The 19,403-nt window shown below is 41.0% G+C and overlaps 2 protein-coding genes and 1 pseudogene across 9 annotated transcripts in view; all 3 read left to right on the top strand.

Moving 5' to 3' along the window:
• LIMS1 (LIM zinc finger domain containing 1) overlaps positions 1-4,110 on the top strand; it is an 81,062-nt gene extending 76,952 nt beyond the window's left edge. For all 7 annotated transcript variants that reach the window (XM_043917896.1, XM_043917897.1, XM_043917898.1 and 4 more), the window contains one exon: positions 1,474-4,110. Coding sequence is in view for 3 of the 7 variants with exons in the window: in XM_043917897.1 (XP_043773832.1) it covers positions 1,474-1,588 (115 nt within the window). In the remaining 4 variants the exon portion in view is untranslated. The remainder of the gene's footprint in view (positions 1-1,473) is intronic.
• A 5,254-nt stretch (positions 4,111-9,364) lies between these two features.
• The window catches only part of RANBP2 (RAN binding protein 2), a 57,896-nt gene continuing 47,857 nt past the window's right edge, over positions 9,365-19,403 (top strand). The window contains exon 1 of one of the 2 annotated variants that reach the window (XM_043917899.1): positions 9,365-9,551. In XM_043917899.1, the coding sequence (XP_043773834.1) occupies positions 9,480-9,551 (72 nt within the window). In that variant the 5' untranslated portion in view covers positions 9,365-9,479. The remainder of the gene's footprint in view (positions 9,552-19,403) is intronic. The other variant, XM_043917900.1, reaches the window with a different exon arrangement.
• On the top strand, positions 12,352-12,460 carry LOC122704198 (annotated as a pseudogene).

The raw sequence follows: 19,403 nt of genomic DNA on the forward strand, positions 1-19,403 counted from the left end.
CCTGGTTTTCACAAGACATATTTCAGTCTTTGAAATTCTCTTGCATTGTTAGAAAGACTGTCTCAGTTCTTCATAGGGACCATTGTGTTCTGAGTTCTAAAAGTTTTTTATTGTTTCAGTTTTCAAGTTTCCTTCTACAAAGAAAAAATTCAGATATAAAATGAAAACAATATAAGGTTTGTTTAGCAGGCTTCCCTGGTGGCTCAGTGGTAAAGAATCCACCTGCCAAAGCAGGAGATGGGGGTTCAACCCCTGAGTTGGGAGGATCCCCTAGAGAAGGATATGGTAACCCACTCCAGTATTCTTGCCTGGCAAATCCCATGAACAGAGGAGCCTGGCAAGCTATAGTTCATAGGGTCTATAGAACACTTTGGGAGAACTTTTTAACTCAATAGCACTATTTAAATCAAATTGCCAATTAAAACATAACATCATTTAAATTATTGTCATCATTAGGATCTCTGGAAAAAAAATCAGAAAATAATTCTCACATGGTGTTTAAAAAAAAAGGTTTTTCATTTAAAATACGTGATCAGGATTTAACCTTGTTATTTTTGTTGTTCTTTAAAATTGTATCAACAGATGTAATAATTTGTAACAGATAGCAGTGTGTCACTGAACTTGTCCCACACACCTTTTCTAGATGTAATTTCACAAAAATCGAACTAGTTAGAAAGTTCTGTGTTTGTTCCATTCACAATTAGGGACCCACGATCTCAACGGCCTGAGCCCTGATAGCCGTTAACTGGAAATGCATCACCCATAGCTAGGAGGCCTTCTCAACACCTGTCCGGAATTGTACAAGTGAATTGAGGGTGTGTGCTGTCCTGGCTTTTAAAGAATTGAGTTCTCCATATACACACTGATCACAGATGTGACCGCACGCCACATGGTCCACTGGTGCTCTTGAATTTTCTGTGAGACAGACAACCAAAGTAACCTAGATGTTAGTTTAGGTTTTTCTTTTTGAAGATGATCATTGTTGTTGGGACAGGAAGCCAGGCAAGATGAAGCCTCATAGCTCCACCATATAAAATACTACCTGAGATACTTACACCTTCAATAAAGAGGATCAGTCTTACCAGAAAGATACAGTTCTTTGCTCTGAATAACTATTTTTTAAAAGTGTTCTCACAGTATTTTAAAACATGATTGACTTTATCTGAGTTTCATTCACGTTAGATTCCCTGCATACTTAGCACAGACTAAAATGTAATCAGCATTCTGTATCATACAGATCATTGTACAAGGTCAGTTTATAAGGGCAACTTTCTTCAAATGGTATTGTAGTTTATGTTTACCATAATGATTAGAATTGAAATTAGAATTACAGTTTTTTTACTAATATGAATATAGTTGTAATATGCATAGTGTCTTCATTTACTTCAGTAAAATTACTGCACATTATCTGTATGTCAGTATACAACTGTGAATACATTTACACTAAATTTTTTTTATTATTATTAACTTTAGGAATAAATTTGTGGAGTTTGACATGAAGCCAGTCTGTAAGAAGTGCTATGAGAAATTTCCGTTGGAGCTGAAGAAAAGACTTAAGAAGTTAGCTGAGACCTTAGGAAGGAAATAACTTCCTTTATTTTTTCTCTTCTATGCAAAGATAAGAGATCACAACATTGCCTGACCTGATGCACCCTGTCTTAAAGTTGTGTCTCAAAATAGTTGAGAGTGAAGAGGACCTATTGAATGGTGTTCTTTATCTCCTTTTTCTCATTAAAGAGAAAAAAAGTTTCTGTCATCATATTTAAAACATGGATGAGATCAAGATTTGCCTTTGTTAATAACCCTTATCAGTTTATTGAAATGTAGATGATACATAATAGAAAAAAAAATGCTTAAATATTAAATTTTAATTAAGGTCCAAAATATTAAATATAACTTTTAAAAATGAAAGGAGTCAGTTTTTACATGACGTAGATAAAAAATATATATAAACATTAGTTCTTTGTATTCTAAAGAAAATTAATTACAATTGCAGTTGGGGAGGATATAAAAAAGAAAACCATATCTCACAGAATCTTAGTGTGTTTATCAAACTAGTGACTGTAAAATGAATATACACATTACTCAGATAAGAAACAAGTGTATTCAGAACTACTTGATTTGGGGACTTTTATTGTTATGGTTAAATGCAATAATTATTAAGCTTAGTTTTAATTTTTGTTCTCCTTTGTGAACTTCTTTATACAGTTACTTAACATAGTAGTTATAGCTAGCTAATAGTATTCTTTTTAAAATTTTGTGCAAAAAAATTTATACTAGGTATTTGAAAATACAGTATACTTTACAATATTGGAAAAATGAAGTATTTTTTCATGTATTACAGCAATTATACTTTGAAGCTTAAGGTCACAGATGCAGTCTTAGAATAGGACATGAAATTAAATGTTAAGTAGTTTGGAATGTATCACTTAAAAAACGTGAATGTTTATGTATTGATCATATTGCCTTTATAACCATGCTAATATCTATGCTTTATATATAAATAAACTTGCCTTGCCTTAGAAAAATACATACATTAATCAGGAATTCTAGCTGTTTCATACCTTACAAACTAAAAACAAGTGCATTGAATGAGATTTATAAACTCAAATTCATTTACCACAGCTATGTTAAAATTTTTTTCTTCTTTTTGGGGAAACACATTGAAATTAATTTGTGATCTTAATTAGAAGATAATTATGTTGATATGTGTTTCAAGTTTTTCATTGCAAATCTTATATTTTGTTTACTGTATGTAAGAGGTATAAGTAACACTTTTAAAATTGGAAGAGTGATGTTTAAGTGTCAACTTTAGGGCAAAAGTAGTGAATTATTTTATTTTGCAAAGTTTTATCTTAAAGTTTCTGGATGTCTTTCTCCATAAACCTATATGCAAAGAGAATTGTGAACATTTTTTAAATGTTGCTGCTACTATGTTATCATGTAAAAGAAAGTTGCAAAGATGGGCTTCTAAGGGGGAAATTATTGGTTTTTTCAAAAAAATTGCTGAAATGTTATTTTGCCATAAAAAAAAAAAACAAATCTCAGGATGCTACCAGTCTGCCATTAAGATATTTGTATGCATGTATTTTTAAATACTTGTGCATGCACTTTACAGTAAATTGTATTTCAGTTTTTAGTTCATTTATAACCAATTAATTTTTTTAGTGCTCTTTTAGAGTTCAAAGAATGATCAGTGATAGAAAATAATATATACTTTAAGACTGTGCTCAGAAGTCTAAACAGTCTTTGCATTTGACAGCAAGAATCAAATTCCCTTCAGCGTGCCTTTGTCAGCTAATACATGACCAGCAACAAAAATCTTTAAAGTATTTATTAAATACTGTACTGTGGATACAGTGCAGGATCTGCAGTCTAGGGTCTTGATGCTGAAGTCCTGAATGCTCCCACACAGGAAATCCGGAGCAGAAAGCGCCCACTTATCTGTTTCTAATCACTGGGAAGAAGCATGGGCTGAATCACTACAAGGTTCATGTCTCTCCTGTGCCCAGAGGTCCTGCTGCTCACCCCTCTCGTAAAATATGAGTTTGTAATTCCTGCAAGCTTGCCCCTTGAAGCCTCCAAGGCCATGGAGTGTTTTATCCAGACACACATGCCCTGCCCCCTGCAGGGGATCAGTGAGCCCTCACTCTCACCAAGAGTAAGGAGTAAACGGTTGTCAGTGGATGAGAGGATGGATTTGCTTAGTTTCACATGGCTTCCTCCCAAAAGGGAGAAGCTCAGGCTAATGAACAAATCTTTGCTTAAAATACTACAAGGCATTTGAAATAATTCATTGTTTACCACATTTCTAAGTGCTCTTTTCTTTATCAAGCCTAACATAATTGGGAAAATGTCTGGGTACAAGTCAAACATTCTTTACATCTTATTAACATTGTAACTGATGGTAGGTCATTTTGCCTTATTTGTTTGCCAAAACAGCAATTTCTAAACTAAGGAAATTTTGAAGTTGGCTCACAGCATTGTTGTATTTCATTTTCGATTGTAAGCTCAATGGCAGGGACACTATGTCAATAATTGTGTTTTTACATAGCAACCAGTGCAGTATACTCTTGGTGCTTAATAAATGTTCATAATTGTTAAGAATAACTGTTGTGTTTTGCTTAACTTGAACGGCTTTGAGACATGGAACCATGAGGATATAGGACTAGTGCTTAAGAAAGCCATTTTGGAAACAGCCTAAGTGTCCACTAAAGGAAGAATAAATGAGAAAATGTGGTCTGTGTAACAATGGAATGTTATTCAGCCACAGATAAGTCATCTTGCTATTTACAACAGCATGGATAGGACACTGCTAAAAAGTCAGAGAAAGACAAATATTGTATGATCTCACTTATATGTGGAATGATTAAAAAAACCAAGCTCATTGATACAGAGAACAGATGTGGCTGTCAGCGGCAGGGGGCCGGGGGTGGGGGGTGAGGGTGGGCAAAATGGGTGGAGAGGGTCAAGAGACACAAACTTCCAGTTATAAAATAAATAATTCATAGAGATGTCATGTACAGCATGGTGACTATAGTTGTTAATATGTATTACATTTTTGAAAGTCGCTAAGAGAATAGATCTTAAAAGTTCTGATTACAAGAAAAAATTTTGTAACTGATTGATAACCAATGTTAACTAGACATTGTGATCATTTTGTAATGTGTACAAACATGGAATCATTATGTTATACACAGACTAACATATTACATGTCAGTTATGCCTCAATTTAAAATTAGAGTGCCACATTTTTTTTTTTTAAGCTGTCTTAACCTATTATGTATGTAGTTTTTTCTGTAACAAAGTTTAAGTAGTGCTGTATCTAAATCCATGTTAAAAAAGAAGTCAAAACAGCCTCTGTGTATACAGGCTATCTTCCTTGAGGTGACACCATGTTACTTAATCCTGACACCTACCCAGGGCTGTGCTGTCAAGGAGGCCCTTTGAAGTTCCCTGGCAATTTAATGGAGAAGGGGTAGTGCTGGAGCAATTGGATATCCAGATGCACGAAAAAGGCTCCTGACATAAGCCTTCCAGTTACTGAAAAGATGAACTCAAAGTGGGTCATATATCTAAATATAAAGTGTGAGACAAATCTTTGTGACCAGGGGTCATGAGTTCTTATGCCACAGCAAAAGCATGATTCAGAAAACAAAAGAACTGACAAGGTGCACTTTATCAAAATCAAAAACTGTCTCCTTAGTGGAAGATGCTGGTGAGTTATAATGTATAACTATAATGTGTAAGTATAATGTAGTTACAAACTACAGACTGTGAGGAAATGTTCCCCAATCACATGTTTTAAAGAACTTGCAATCAGAATACCTAAAGTCCTCACAAAACTCAGCAGTCGAAGAAACAGTGAGACAACAGTCGATGAAAATTCAATAATCAACATAAGAAGAATAAAAGAAGTTTTATTCGAGCCAAACTGAGGATTGTAACCTGGGAAGCCGATTCTCAGGAGCCCCGAGAACTGTCCCACCTGTTAGATGTCTATTCAGTTCAGTTCAATCATTCAGTCGTGTCCGACTCTTTGGGACCCCATGGACTGCTGCAAACCAGGCCTCCCTGTCCATCACCAACTCCCGGAGTTTACTCAAATTCATGTCCATTGAGTCGGTGATGCCATACAACCATCTCCTTCTCTGTCGTCCCCTTCTCCTCCCGCCTTCAATCCTTTTCCAGCATCAGGATCTTTTCAAATGAGTCAGTTCTTTGCATCAGGTGGCCAAAGTATTGGAGTTTCAGCTTCAACAGCAGTCCTTGCAATGAATATTCAGGGCTGATTTCCTTTAGGACAGACTGGTTGGAACTCTTTGCAGTCCAAGGGACTCTCAAGAGTCTTCTCCAACACCACAGTTCAAAACCATCAATTCTTTGGCACTCAGCTTTCCTTATAGTCCAACTCTCACATCCATACATGACTACTGGAAAAACCATAGCCTTGACTAGACAGACCTTTGTTGGCAAAGTAACGTCTCTGCTTTTTAATATGCTGTCTAGGTTAGTCATAACTTTTCTTCCAAGGAGTGTTTTTTTAATTTCATGGCTGCAGTCATCTGCAGTGATTTTGGAGCCCAAGAAAATAGTCTGTTTCCCTATCTATTTGCCATGAAGTGATGGAACCGTACGCCATGATCTTAGTTTTCTGAATGTTGAGCTTTAAGCCAACTTTTTCACTTTCCTCTTTGACTTTCATCAAGAGGCTCCTTAGTTCTTTACTTTCTCCCATAAGGGTGGTATCATCTGCATATCTGAGGTTATTGATATTTCTCCCAGCAATCTTGATTGCAGCTTGTGCCTTATCCAGCCCAGGGTTTTTCATGATGTAGCCTGCATATAAATTAAATAAGCAGGGTGACAATATACAGCCTTAATGTACTCCTTTTCCTATTTGGAACTAGTCTGTTGTTCCATGTCCAGCTCTAACTGTTGCTTCCTGACCTGCATACAGATTTCTTAAGAGGCAGGTCAGGTGGTCTGGTATTCCCATCTCTTGAAGAATTATCCACAGTTTGTTGTGATTCACATAGTCAATAAAGCAGTAGATGTTTTTCTGGAACTTGCTTTTTCTGTGATCCAGCGGATGTTGGCATATTGATTTCTGGTTCCTCTGCCTTTTCTAAAACCAGCTTGAACATCTGGTTGTTCATGGTTCATGCACTGTTGAAGCCTGGCTTGGAGAATTTTGAGCATTACTTTACTAACATGTGAGATGAGTGCAATTGTGCAGTAGTTTGAGCATTCTTTGGCATTGCCTTTCTTAGGGATTTGAATGAAAACTGACCTGTTCCAGTCCTGTGACCACTGCTGAGTTTTCCAAATTTGATGGCATATTGAGTGCAGCACTTTCACAGCATCATCTTTTAGGATTTGAAATAGCTCAACTGGAATTCCATCACCTCCACTAGCTTCATTTGTAGTGATGCTTCCTAAGGCCCACTTGACGTCACAGTCCAGGATGTCTGGCTCTAGGTGAGTGATCACCCCATTGTGATTATCTGGGTCATGAAGATCTTTTTTGTACAGTTCTTCTGTGTATTTTTGCCACCTCTTAATATCTTCTGCTTCTGTTAGGGCCATACCATTTCTGTCCTTTATTGAGCCCATCTTTGCATGAAATGTTCCCTTGGTATCTCTAATTTTCTTGAAGAGATCTCTAGTCTTTCCCATTCTATTGTTTTCCTCTATTCCTTTGCACTGATCATTGAGGAAGGCTTTATCTCTCCTTGCTATTCTTTGGAACTCTGCACTCAAATGGGTATATCTTTCCTTTTCTCCTTTGCTTTTTGGCTTCTCTTCACAGCTATTTGTAAGGCCTCCTCAGACAGCCATTTTGCTTTTTTTCATTTTTTTTCTTGGGGATGGTCTTGAGCCCTGTCTCCTGTACAGTGTCATGAACCTCTGTCCATAGTTCATCAGGCACTTGGTACATCAGATCTAGTCCCTTAAATCTATTTCTCACTTCCACTGTATAATCATAAAGGATTTAGGACATACCTGAATAGTCCAGTGGTTTTACCCACTTTCTTCAATTTAAGTCTGAATTTGGCAATAAGGAGTTCGTGATCTGAGCCACAGTCAGTTCCCAGTCTTGTTTTTGCTGACTGTATAGAGCTTCTCTATCTTTGGCTGCAAAGTATATAATCAATCTGATTTTGGTGTTGACCATCTGTTGATGTCCACATGTAATCTCTTGTGTTGTTGATAAAGGGCGTTTGCTATGACAAGTGCATTCTCTTGGCAAAACTATTAGCCTTTGCCCTGCTTCATTCTGTACTCCAAGGCCAAATTTGCCTGTTACTCCAGTTATCTCTTGACTTCCTACTTTTGCATTCCACATTTTCAAGACAAAGGATCGTAAATCAAAATGACTTACTGACATTTTGCATAAAGTTAATGGAAGAAACTCAACCCAGGTGAGCAGGTCACCACAACCCCCTGCAGAGGTGGGAAGGAGCACTATCCTTTTAAGAAGTTATGTTGCTAGCTCAGAAGAAAGTTAAAAGAAAAGCCCTCTACTTTGGAGCAGGCACTCTTATCTTTGAGAGGTTCCAGTTAATATGTAATGCACACTGCTCATTAGGGAGGGAGAGAGAAAGCCCAGGAGTGACACATAGAATTCTATGTTTAAAATTTCTCATCCTGGCTTAAGACATTTTTTATCAGCCAGAGTTTTACCTGATTAATTTTGAGTCCTCAACTTCTGAATTAATTGAACTGACAGGCACCCAGCATCGATCAAAGGCATCCATTGCTGATCAAAATCAAGGGTTTTTTCATCTCAAGTCCCTCTGTGCTTTTCCTCTTTCGGTTACTCCTTTCCAGTATATTCAACTAAAACAGATTAAGGTAGTAATTTTATGTGCTTGCCAAGGTATGCTTGGCAAGGTTGATTTACTGTTCACACCCTCCGTTTCCTATCTATCCACATGAGCCTAAGAACAAATAACAGTACCTTCATTAAGTTGTTGGGAGAATAAGTCAGTACATGTGATGTTGAGCTGCAGGCCACAGGCCTTGCCCAGGTTCAAGACTAAAAGTCCAGAGTCAGGGACAGGAGCTTACCCATCTGAAGCGAGGTCCTGGAGCAACATCCCCAGGTTCGTAGCAGGACATAAGAGCAGCCTCGCTCCCTTGGGGAAAGGGATACTATCAATTAGAGACGACTTGACCTCCTGCTGGCTCATTATTTACCAAGGAAACCAGCAGAGGGACTCACTCCTCACCATCCCTCAGATTAGCTAACATTAGCTGGGGCCTGGACCAAGTACCCTCCCAGACCAGCCACCCTTATTCACATCCAACAAACCTGAAACAAAACACACCATGCTGGTTTCCCTCTTTATAAAGGAAATAATTGCTCACTGTAGAAAATTTGGAAAAATGGAAAATCAAAAAGGATAACCTGTAAGAGGCCAGATTAGTTCTAAGTGTTGACTAAAACTATTTAAAAAGGATAAAGTGTCCATAACCATAAATCCTGAACTCCCTGTATACACAGGATGTGGCTTTTTACTACTGAAAACATTTTCTACAACTTGTCTTAAAACTACGCCCGAAAAATTCAAATTCCAAAAGAGCGCTTAGATGCAGCCAACTGGCGCCGCGGCGTGACGTCAGCACCGGGAACAGCCCGTCCGGCTCGAGAGCCTGCGGGCCGGTTATTTCCGGACGCAGCTGCTACAGGCCCGAGTCATCCTTACGCACTTCCAACCGCGTCACACGCCCCGCGAGCTTCGCATTCCCGCGCTGCGCAAGAGCAGTCACCTCCACGCGGCGGCGACCGCGGGTCTGCGCGGCGCACAGGATTGACGCAACTATTACGCATGCACGCACCCACGCAGGCGCGTCGCTCTCTCGCCGGCGACGGCGCTGCGTCACGGACCTTCGGGCGGCGCGCTCCCGAGACGACGGAGGCCGCTGCGGCCTCGGCGCTGGCGTTCGTTACCCAGAGCCTAGTCGGCGGCACGATGAGGCGCAGTAAGGCCGACGTAGAGCGATACATCGCTTCGGTGCAGGGCTCTGCCCCGTCACCCCGGGAGGTGAGCGGGCCGGGGCCACGGCCTCCGGGCGGGCCCGCGGCAGCGGCGCCATGGCTCCCGCTGAGGCGCGGCCGGCCGGCGGCGGGCGGGGGACGGGGAGGCGGCGGGCGGGCGTTGGCGCTCTCTGTTTCTCGTCTTCCTGTTTCGTTTCCTGCTCTTCGTTCCCGGCGCTCGGGCGGCCTGGCCTCTACGCCGAGGCGCAGCCGCCCTGCCGCCTCTCACTCACCGCTTTGGAAACTGCTTTCCGGGCATTTTGTTTTTCAGCGGGTCCCGGTGGTTCTGAATTCCTTACGGGCGTTGTTTCTGGGGTAGATTCTTTGGCCTTACGACGACGCTTCTCGGGGTACTTTGCCATCTCCGGGGTAGATAGCTAACTGGGTGCCTAGCGGATCCCGCGGACCTTGATGCCAGAGGGTGGGCGAAGGGGGCGCCGGACCCGGAGTCGCTGCCCAGGGCCGAGTTGCAGCTCCGCCAAGCGCGCGCTATAGGATTCGAGACAACTGCCGCTTATTTCGTTAATAGGTTGGGAGTTAGGGTATCGATAGGAGTTTTTAGGATGTGCCATGATAAACGTTTAGGGCAGTGCTTGGCACGTGGTAAGCTCTCAGTAGATGTGGCTGTTACAGGGACAGTCATTCCAGGTGTTCTGGGCTGGAGCCTATGCGAATAAAGATGTATGAGGAAATTAAAAACAAAACCAGTGGACAGTCAGGATTGTAACGGCACCGTAATAGTGTCTTGGTTACCACATGTTAGGCATATATTATTTTACTTTGTGCTCCCGACAACCCTGTGGCTGTTGGGACCTGGGGAGATTAAAGATACTTTTCCGGGGGCACATGGTAGCTCAGCAGGATTTTGGCAGTGGGTGTGATTTCGTTTCTTTTAGGAGTATGGAGTGGGTTACAGTCTGTGCGTCTGGAGCAGGGGAATAGGTGCCAACCTTCAGATAGTAACTTCAAACTGCTGGCATGGCTGTAAATACAAATGTACCTAACAGAGTCAAAAACGGAAGCTCATTAAACGTTCTCTGCCCCTGAAACTGATGTGGCCGTTTTTTTTTTTTTTCTTCTTCTTCTTCTTAAGCAAGTTTAGAGCTTTTAAGAAATTTTTAGTGGGGACCCTGGCTCTCCAAAGCGTAAAAACCACTGTCTAGACAGGAATTAGAATGTTCTTTGAACTAGGGAACTTTTCCATCAACAAAGAGGAGTGGGCACAAGACTTTAAGGATTGGTTACTATTGTCACCTCTTTTACATTTATAAAGAGTATTATAACCAGATGTTTTTCTTCAGACAAGGAGAAATCATTGACTTTTGAACCTGGGGACTTCAGTGGTATATTGATTAGCAAGTGCAGTAGATAACTTTCGGTCCCAGATAAAGACCTAAAAGAGGTGCTTTAATCATAATGGAAATGTTTAAAATGATAATTCAAGGAGTTAACATCCCTTATCTAGCTATAGTTAGACCATATATTCTGGGAGACAACCCAAAGGTAGGTCCCTGAAATTTAGCAGCCTGATACCTGGATCTCAAGGGCGTAGACCAGGAGGAAAGGCTTCTGGTGGCAGGAGGAGAGGGTTAGGGGACAGCCACTGGGGGACCAATTCCACTTCCTGCAGGAGAAGCGCTTCTGCTGTGGTTGGAGTCACAGTTGTTGTACAAGCTGAAGGATAGCTAATGAACATCAGGAGAAAACTTTGATGTCAGTGTCCTGGAGAGAGACTGCAGGACAAGGTCCTAGGTGGACCTCTAGAGAAGCAGAGAATAAAAAGAATCCCCCAGATTCAGTGGTTTAATATCTGGTGCTAAAATAGCAAACTTTTTATTTGTTTTGTTTCAGTTGCTTCATGGGGCTTCCCTTGTATCTTAGTAAAGAGTCTGCCTGCAATAAAGGAGACCAGGGTTTGATTCCTTTATTCGAGAGGATCCCCTGGAGAAGGAAATGGCAACCCAGTCCAGTATTCTTGCCTGGAGAATCCCATGGACAGAGGAGCCTGGCAAGCTACAGTCTCTGGGGTCACAAGTGTTGGACAAGACTGAAAGATTAAGCACACACACAATAGCAAGACACTGAGGGAGGCCTCAGGTGCAGAGTTGATAAAGGCTTGCTTCTCAGGCGGTCCTGGGGTGGATCTCCAGGAATCGGGGATGGGTGTTCAGAGTTGGAAGGTCCCTTGCCCTAAGGATCCTGGTTAACCTCAAGAAATGAACTGAAACTTTTAAATTAGACTTTGGTAAGAGTATATTAGGTCTTCCTGGCTTCCCAGGTAGATCAGTGGTGAAGAATCCACCTGCCAGTGCAGGAGACTCGAGCTTGATCCCTGTGTTGGGAAGATCCCATGGAGAAGGAAATGACTACCAGTTCCAGTATTTCCTGGGAAATCCCATGGACAGAGAAGCCTGGTGGGCTATAGTCCATGGGGTCCAAAGAGTCGGACATGACTTAGCAACTGAAACAACAAAATAAACAAAAACTTTGGAACACATGACAGTAATGCTGTAATCATAGGTGTGAGTGAAATGACAGAACATGGTGCTTTGGACAGGTTGGGAAGGAGATTATGGAGGGAGCAGAGAAAGTGGCTGTGAAGAGTATAAAAAGATTAGGGTGTATGTACTTGGTACCCAGTTGGGCAGACACTGGCCATGTTGGAACAGACCAGTTTTCTGGGTTATCCAAATTCTAAGTGCTGTGATGGGTCCATAGTCATGTCTTCCCAGGCTTCCACTCATTTCTTTACTTCGTCTTTTGTTTTGCTATTTTCTACTCCTTTACACCTGCTTTTGATTTTGTTAGGACTTCGCAGGTGGTGCAGTTGGTAAAGAATCCTCCTGCCTCCCCAAATGTGGGAAACTCGACTGCATAATTTGTGGTAGTGGGGGACTGCGTTCGCGCTTTCCCCTGGAAAAAAAAAAAAAGAATCCTCCTGCCAACGCAGGAGGTGCAAGTTCCATCCCTGAGTCGGGAAGATCCTCTGGAGGAGGAAATGGCAGCCCACTCCAGTATTATTGCCTGGAAAATTCCATGGACAGAGGAACCTGGTGGGCTACAGTCCATGGGGTCTCAAAGAGTTGGACAAGACTGAGCATACACAACCAACACCTGCTTTTGCTTTTATTGAAAATGTCACTTCATTTTTTTTTCCCCAGATGGCTTCTATTTAGTTTTCTTAGTTTTATATCTAGTTGACTTTCTACTCCACACCCCCGATTTCCTGCTTCTCAGAGGCAGCTTGACAGCTCTTGGTTATTTGTTCTACCTTAAACATCTGTATGTCATACTTCTGAGTAATATACGTATTACAGTTGCTCGTTGAACAGCACAGATCCACTTACATGAAGGGGTTTTTTGGTGTTTTTTCTCGACGAATGCATAGAGCAGTGCTATGGGATCCACGGTTGGCTGAATATGAGGATGTGGAAGCTTGGATATGGAGGAGCCAGGGTTCTGGAGGGAGAGAGAGAGAGAGTGTGTGTGTGTGTGTGTGTGTGTACAAGGGGACGACTGTTAAGTATCCATAGATTTTCAACTGTGCAGAGGGTCAGTGCCCCTAACCCTTGCTTTGTTGATCTACTTTTCCCCATTTTAAACCCTTTCTACTGACAAAAAATGTCTTTACCTAATCTTTAGTTGGGTTGTCAAATCTAAGTTTGAAATGATTTTTTTCTCAATTTTGAGAGCATTGCTGCATAATTGCAGTGTACTATTGGAGGTTATATGTGATTCTTGTTCTTGATAGCCTATAGATTTTCTGGAAGTTTTCTTTCAGTTGACAAACTTATTTCCTTCACTTCTGGAACATCTTGTATTTCATTGAGCATTTTTTCTTTCTCTCCTCTCTCCCTCTTTTTTTTCTGTTATCTTTCTGATGTTCTCATTGACTGAAAGTTGGTTCTGGTTTGGTCATCCACATTTTTCTCTCTTTGTTTCTTCTGTTGTATTTTTTGATAGATTTCCTTTAACCTAACCTTCCAAGAGAACAGGATTAGGAACTCACTGTTGGGTACCTCAACTTTACTTGTCCTCTCTGTAACCCTCGCCCTCACCCTTGTCAGGAATCCACAAATTTGGAGCCCATCAGTTTATAACAAACCCATTAGCTTCACCTTTTTGCAGAGAGTGTATGTGAGAGGGGGAGTCTGTTGACTGTGTAAGGTGAAGGGCAGTGTGGTGTCTCTCGAGTCTGAATGTTCCTGTTTTCAACCCCACATCAGTTGATGCTTAGCAACTTAAGTGAAATCAGGTATTTGCTTCTAGTGGTGTGAAGTGTCATGGAAAGCAGCACTGAGGGAACTGGATTGTCCTGCTATGTAGCATTGGCTGTGCTCCTTACTGACTGTGTATGCTTCAACAAGACACTTAACCTACTGGACTTCAGTTCCCTGTAAAATGAGGCGACTGGAGATAGAAATGATCATGTTTGCCTCAAATTTCATGATTCTGTATATTAGTCTTTAATAATTGTTGTTTAATTATCTAAAGATAATCCTCTTTTAGTGAGATGTGCTGTGCTTAGTCACTCAGGCTTGTCTGATTATTTGCGACCCCATGGACTGCACCTCGTCAGGCTCCCCTGTCCATGGGGTTTCTCCAGGCAAGAATACTGGAGGGGATTGCCATGCCTCCTCCAGGGAATCTTCCCAACCCAGGTCTCCCGCACTGTAGGCAGATTCTTTACCATCTGAGCCACCACCAAGTCATCCTATGTCACCCTTCTCCTCCTGCTTGTCTTTCCCAGTATCAGGCCAAAGTATTGGAGCTTCAGCTTCAACATCAGTACTTCCAATGAATATTCCAGGTTGATTTCCTTCAGGATTGACTTGTTTGAGCTCCTTGCTGTCCAAGGGACTCTCAAGAGTCTTCTCCAACATGACAGCTCAAAAACATCAATTCTTTGGCCCTCAGCCTTCTTTATGGTCCAATTTCCCTCATAGTTCAGTTGGCAAAGAATCCACCTGCAATTCAGGAGACCTTGGTTTGATTCCTGTGTGGGGAAGATCTGCTGGAGAAGGGATGAGCTACCCACTCCCAGTAGTCTTGGGCTTCCCTTGTGGCTCAGCTGGTAAAGAATCTGCCTGCAATGAGGGAGACCTGGGTTCAATCCCTAGGTTGGGAAGATCGTTGGAGAAGGGAAAGGCTGCCCACTCCAGTATTCTGGCCTGGAGAATTCCACGGACTGTATAGTCCATGGTGTTGCAAAGACTCGGACATGACTGAGTGACTTTCACTTTTCTCACATATATACATGACTACTGGAAAAAAAGCTGTAGCTTTGACTATACTGACCTTTGTCAGCAAAGTGATGTCCCCACTTTCTAATATGCTGTCTAGGTTTGTCATAATTTTTCTTCCAAGGAGCAAGCGTCTTTTAATTTCATGGCTACAGTCACCATCTGCAGTGATTTTTGAACCCAAGAAAATAAAGTCTGTCACTGTTTCCATTTTTTCCCCCATCTATTTGCCATGACGTGATGGGACCAGATGCCATGATCTTCGTTTTTTGAATGTTGAGTTTTAAGCCAACTTTTTCACTCTCCTCTTTCACATTCATCAAGAGGCTCTTTAGTTCCTCTTCTCTTTCTGCCATAAGGGTGGTGTCATCTGCATATCTCAGGTGGTTGATAGTTCTCCCAGCAGTCTTGATGCCAGCTTGTGATTCATCCAACCCAGCATTTCCCATGATGTATGCTGCATATAAGCTTATGCAGGGTGACAGTGTACAACCTTGATGTATTTCTTTCTCAATTTTGAACCAGTCAGCTGTTTGATGTCCGATTCTAACTGTTGTTTCTTGATCTGCATACAGGTTTCTCAGGAGGCAGGTAAGGTGGTCTGGTATTCCCACTCTTTAAGAATTTTTCCGAGTTTGTTGTGATCAACACAGTCAAAGCTTTCAGCGTAATCAATGAAGCAGATGTTTTTCTGGAATTCTCTTACTTTTTCTGTGATCCATTGGACTTTGGCAATTTGACCTCTGGTTCCTCTGCCTTTTCTAAATCTAGCTTGTACATCTGGAAGTTCTCAGTTCACATACTGGTGGAGCCTAGCTTGAAGGATTTTGAGCACTAACTTGCTAGCATGAGAGATGAGCGCAGTTGTGCAGTAGTTTGAGCATTCTTTGGCATTGCCTTTCTTTGGGATTGGAATGAAAACTGATCTTTTCCAGTCCTGTGGCCACTGCTGAGTTTTCCAAATTTGATGGCATATTGAGTGCAGCACTTTCACAGCATCATCTTTTAGGATTTTAAATAGCTCAGCTGGATTTCCGTCACCTGCAGTAGCTTTTTTCATCATGATACTTCTTAAGGCCCACTTGACTTCACACTCCAGGATGTCTAACTCTAGGTTAGTGATCACACCATTGTGGTTATCTAGGTCATTAAGTTCTTTTTTTTCTGTCAGTTCAGTTCAGTCGCTCAGTCGTGTCGACTCTGCGACCCCATGAACCACAGCATGCCAAGCCTCCCTGTCCATCACTAACTGCCGGAGTCTACCCAAACCCATATCCATTGAGGCGGTGATGCCATCCAACCATCTCATCCTCTGTCGTCCCCTTCTCCTCCTGCCCTCAATCTTTCCCAGTATCAGGGAAATATTTTTTTGTATAGTTCTGTGTATTCTTGCTAGCTCTTCTTATATCTCCTGCTTCTGTTAGATCCATACTATGTCTGTCCTTTATTGTGCTCTACTTTGCATTAAATGTTCCCTTGGTATCTCTAATTTTCTTGAAGAGATCTGTAGTCTTGCCCATTCTGTTGTTTTCCTCTATTTCTTTGCATTGATCACTGAGGAAGGCTTTCTAATCTCTCCTTGGCATTCTTTGGAACTCTGCATTCAGGTGGGTGCATCTTTCCTTTTCTCCTTTGCTTTTTGCTTCTCTTCTTTTCTCAGCTATTTGTAAGGCCTCCTCAAAACTGCGATTTTGCCTTGTTGCATTCTTTTTCTTGGGGATGGTTTTGATCACTGTCTTGTTCAGTGGTACAAACCTCCGTCCATAGTCTGCACACTATCAGATCTAATCCCTTGAATCTGTTTGTCACTTTTTTTTTTAACTCTGTTTGTCGCTTCTACTGTATAATCGTAAGGGATTTTATTTTGGTCCTACCTGAAAGGCCTAGTGGTTTTTCCTGCTCTCTTCAATGTAAGTCTGAATTTTGCAGTAACAGTCGTGTGATCTGAGCCACTTATATTAATCTACTGTCTGTATAGACCACATTTTGTTTATCCCTTTATCTGTTGAAGGACACTTGAGTTGTTTCTGCCTTTTGGCTATTGTGGGTAACGCTGCTGAGAACATGGGTGTGCAGATATCTATTTGAGATTTTGTTATTAACTCTTGAATTTGTACCCATGAGTAGAATTGCTGGGTTGTAATCTGTGTTTAGATTTAGATAAATTGCAAACTGTTTTCCATAGTGGCAGCACCATTTTTTATCTCCATCAGCAGTGTAAGAGGATTTCAATTTCTCTACATTCTTTTTTTTTTTCTTCTTTTTAAAATTAGAGCCATCCTGGTAGGGGTTTTTTATTGTGGCTTTGATTTGCATTTTCCCGATTACTAATAATGTTGAGCATCTTTGCATGGCTTATTGGTCATTTGCATATCTTTAGTGCAGTAGCTACCTAAGCCCTTTGCTTTGGGCTTTTTAATTGAATATTTGTCTGTTATTGAGTTGTAGAAATACTTTATATATTTTGGATATAATTTCCAAATGTTTTTTCTCATTCTATAAGTTTTCCTTTCACTTTTTTTTGTAATGTCAGTTGATGCAAAACGTTTTTAATTTTAATGAATCTCATTTACCTGTTGTTTCTTATGTTTTTGGTGTTATATCTAAGAGTACATTGCCAAATGTGAGCTAACGGAGATTTAACCCTATGTTTTCTTCTGAGAGTTTTGTTAATTTTGGTTCTTAATGTTGACCCATTTTGAGTTAGTTTGTATACATGGTGTGAGGAAGGTATATAGATGGTGTGAGGAAGGGGGTGTGATTTCATTCTTCTGCACGTGGAAAATCAATTGTATCATCACCGTCTATTGAAGAGACTGTTCTTTTTCCACTGAATAGACATGGCATGCTTGTCAGAAATTAATTGTCCATAGCTTTATGGGTTTGTTTCTGAACTCTCAATTTTGTTTAGTTGGTCTATATGTCTCTCCTTAGGTCAGTGGCATGTTGTTTTGATTGCTGGAGTCTTATACTAAGTTTTGCATTGGGGAAGTGGTATGTCTTTCAACTTCATTCTATTTCTAGAGTGTGTTTGGGGCCCCTTATAATACCATATGAATTTGAGGATTGACCTTTCTATTTCTTCAAAAAAGGCTGTTGGAATTCTCATGAGATTGCATTGAATCTGTAGATTCCTTTGGGTGGTATTCACCCATTTGTAATATTAGGTCATCCTATTCATGAACACACCTTTCCGTTTATTTAGGTCTTTAATTCCTTTCAGCAGTGTTTTAAATTTATCAGCATACAGGTTTTTTGCCTCCTTGGTAACTTTACTCCCAGGTATTTGATTCTTTCATAAGCTTTTGTGACTGAAATTGCTTTATCAGTTCACTCTTCGGCTTGTTCAGCACAGCTGACCGTTGTGTGCTAATCTTGTGTCCTGCAGTGTTGCTGGATTAGCTTTTTAGCTATAGTAGTTTTCTTGTGAATTTTTTGGGACTTTATATAGGATTGCATCATCTATGGATATTGATAGTTTTGCTGCTTCCTTTCAATTCAGTTTTGTTCTGTTTTTGTAATTTCTTTCCTGTCTAAAATTCTTCTGATTAAAATTTCCAACTCAGTGTTGAATAGAAGCACCGAAAGCCATTCCTGATCTTAAGGGGAAAGCCTTTAATCTTTCATCATTGAGTGTGGTGTTGCTATTGATGGTGTTTAGTCGCTAAGTCATGTCTGACTTTTTGTGACCCTGTGGACTATAGCCTGCCAGAAATCCTCTACAAAAGTCCCTCTGTCCATGGGATTTCCCAGGCAAGGATACTGTAGTGGGTTACCATTTCTTTCTCCAGTGGATCTTCCCGACCCAGGTATTGAACCTGCATCTCCTGCTTGGCAGGCAGATTCTTTACCACTGGCACCACCTGGGAAGCCCTGCACATGATGTTAGCTGTGATCTCTTCATTAATGACCTTTATCATGTTGAGGAAAATTCTGAAAGAGATGGGAATACCAGACCACCTGACCTGCCTCTTGAGAAACCTGTATGCAGGTCAGGAAGCAAGAGTTAGAACTGGACATGGAACAACAGACTGGTTCCAAATAGGAAAAGGAGTATGTCAAGGCTGTATATTGTCACCCTGCTTATATGCAGAGTACATCATAAGAAACGCTGGGGTGGAGGAAGCACAAGCTGGAATCAAGATTGCTGGGAGAAATATAAATAACCTCAGATATGCAGATGACACTACCCTTATGGCAGAAAGTGAAGAAGAACTAAAGAGCCTCTTGATGAAAGTGAAACAGGAGAGTGAAAAAGTTGGCTTAACGCTCAACATTCAAAAAACTTAAGATCATGGCATCCAGTCCCATCACTTCATGGCAAATAGATGGGGAAACAGTGGCTGACTTTATTTTTCTGAGCTCCAAAATCACTGCAGTTGGTGATTGCAGCCATGAAATTAAAAGACGCTTACTCCTTGAAAGGAAAGTTATGACCAACCTAGACAGCATATTAAAAAAGCAGAGACATTACTTTGCCAACAAAGGTCCGTCTCGTCAAGGCTGTGGATTTTCCAGTAGTCATGTGTGGATGTGAGAGCTGGACTATAAAGAAAGCTGAGCACCAAAGAATTGATGCTTTTGAACTGTGGTGTTGGAGAAGACTCTTGAGAGTC

Source organism: Cervus elaphus, chromosome 11 (assembly GCF_910594005.1).
Source record: "Cervus elaphus chromosome 11, mCerEla1.1, whole genome shotgun sequence".
Taxonomy (NCBI): Eukaryota; Metazoa; Chordata; class Mammalia; order Artiodactyla; family Cervidae; genus Cervus; species Cervus elaphus.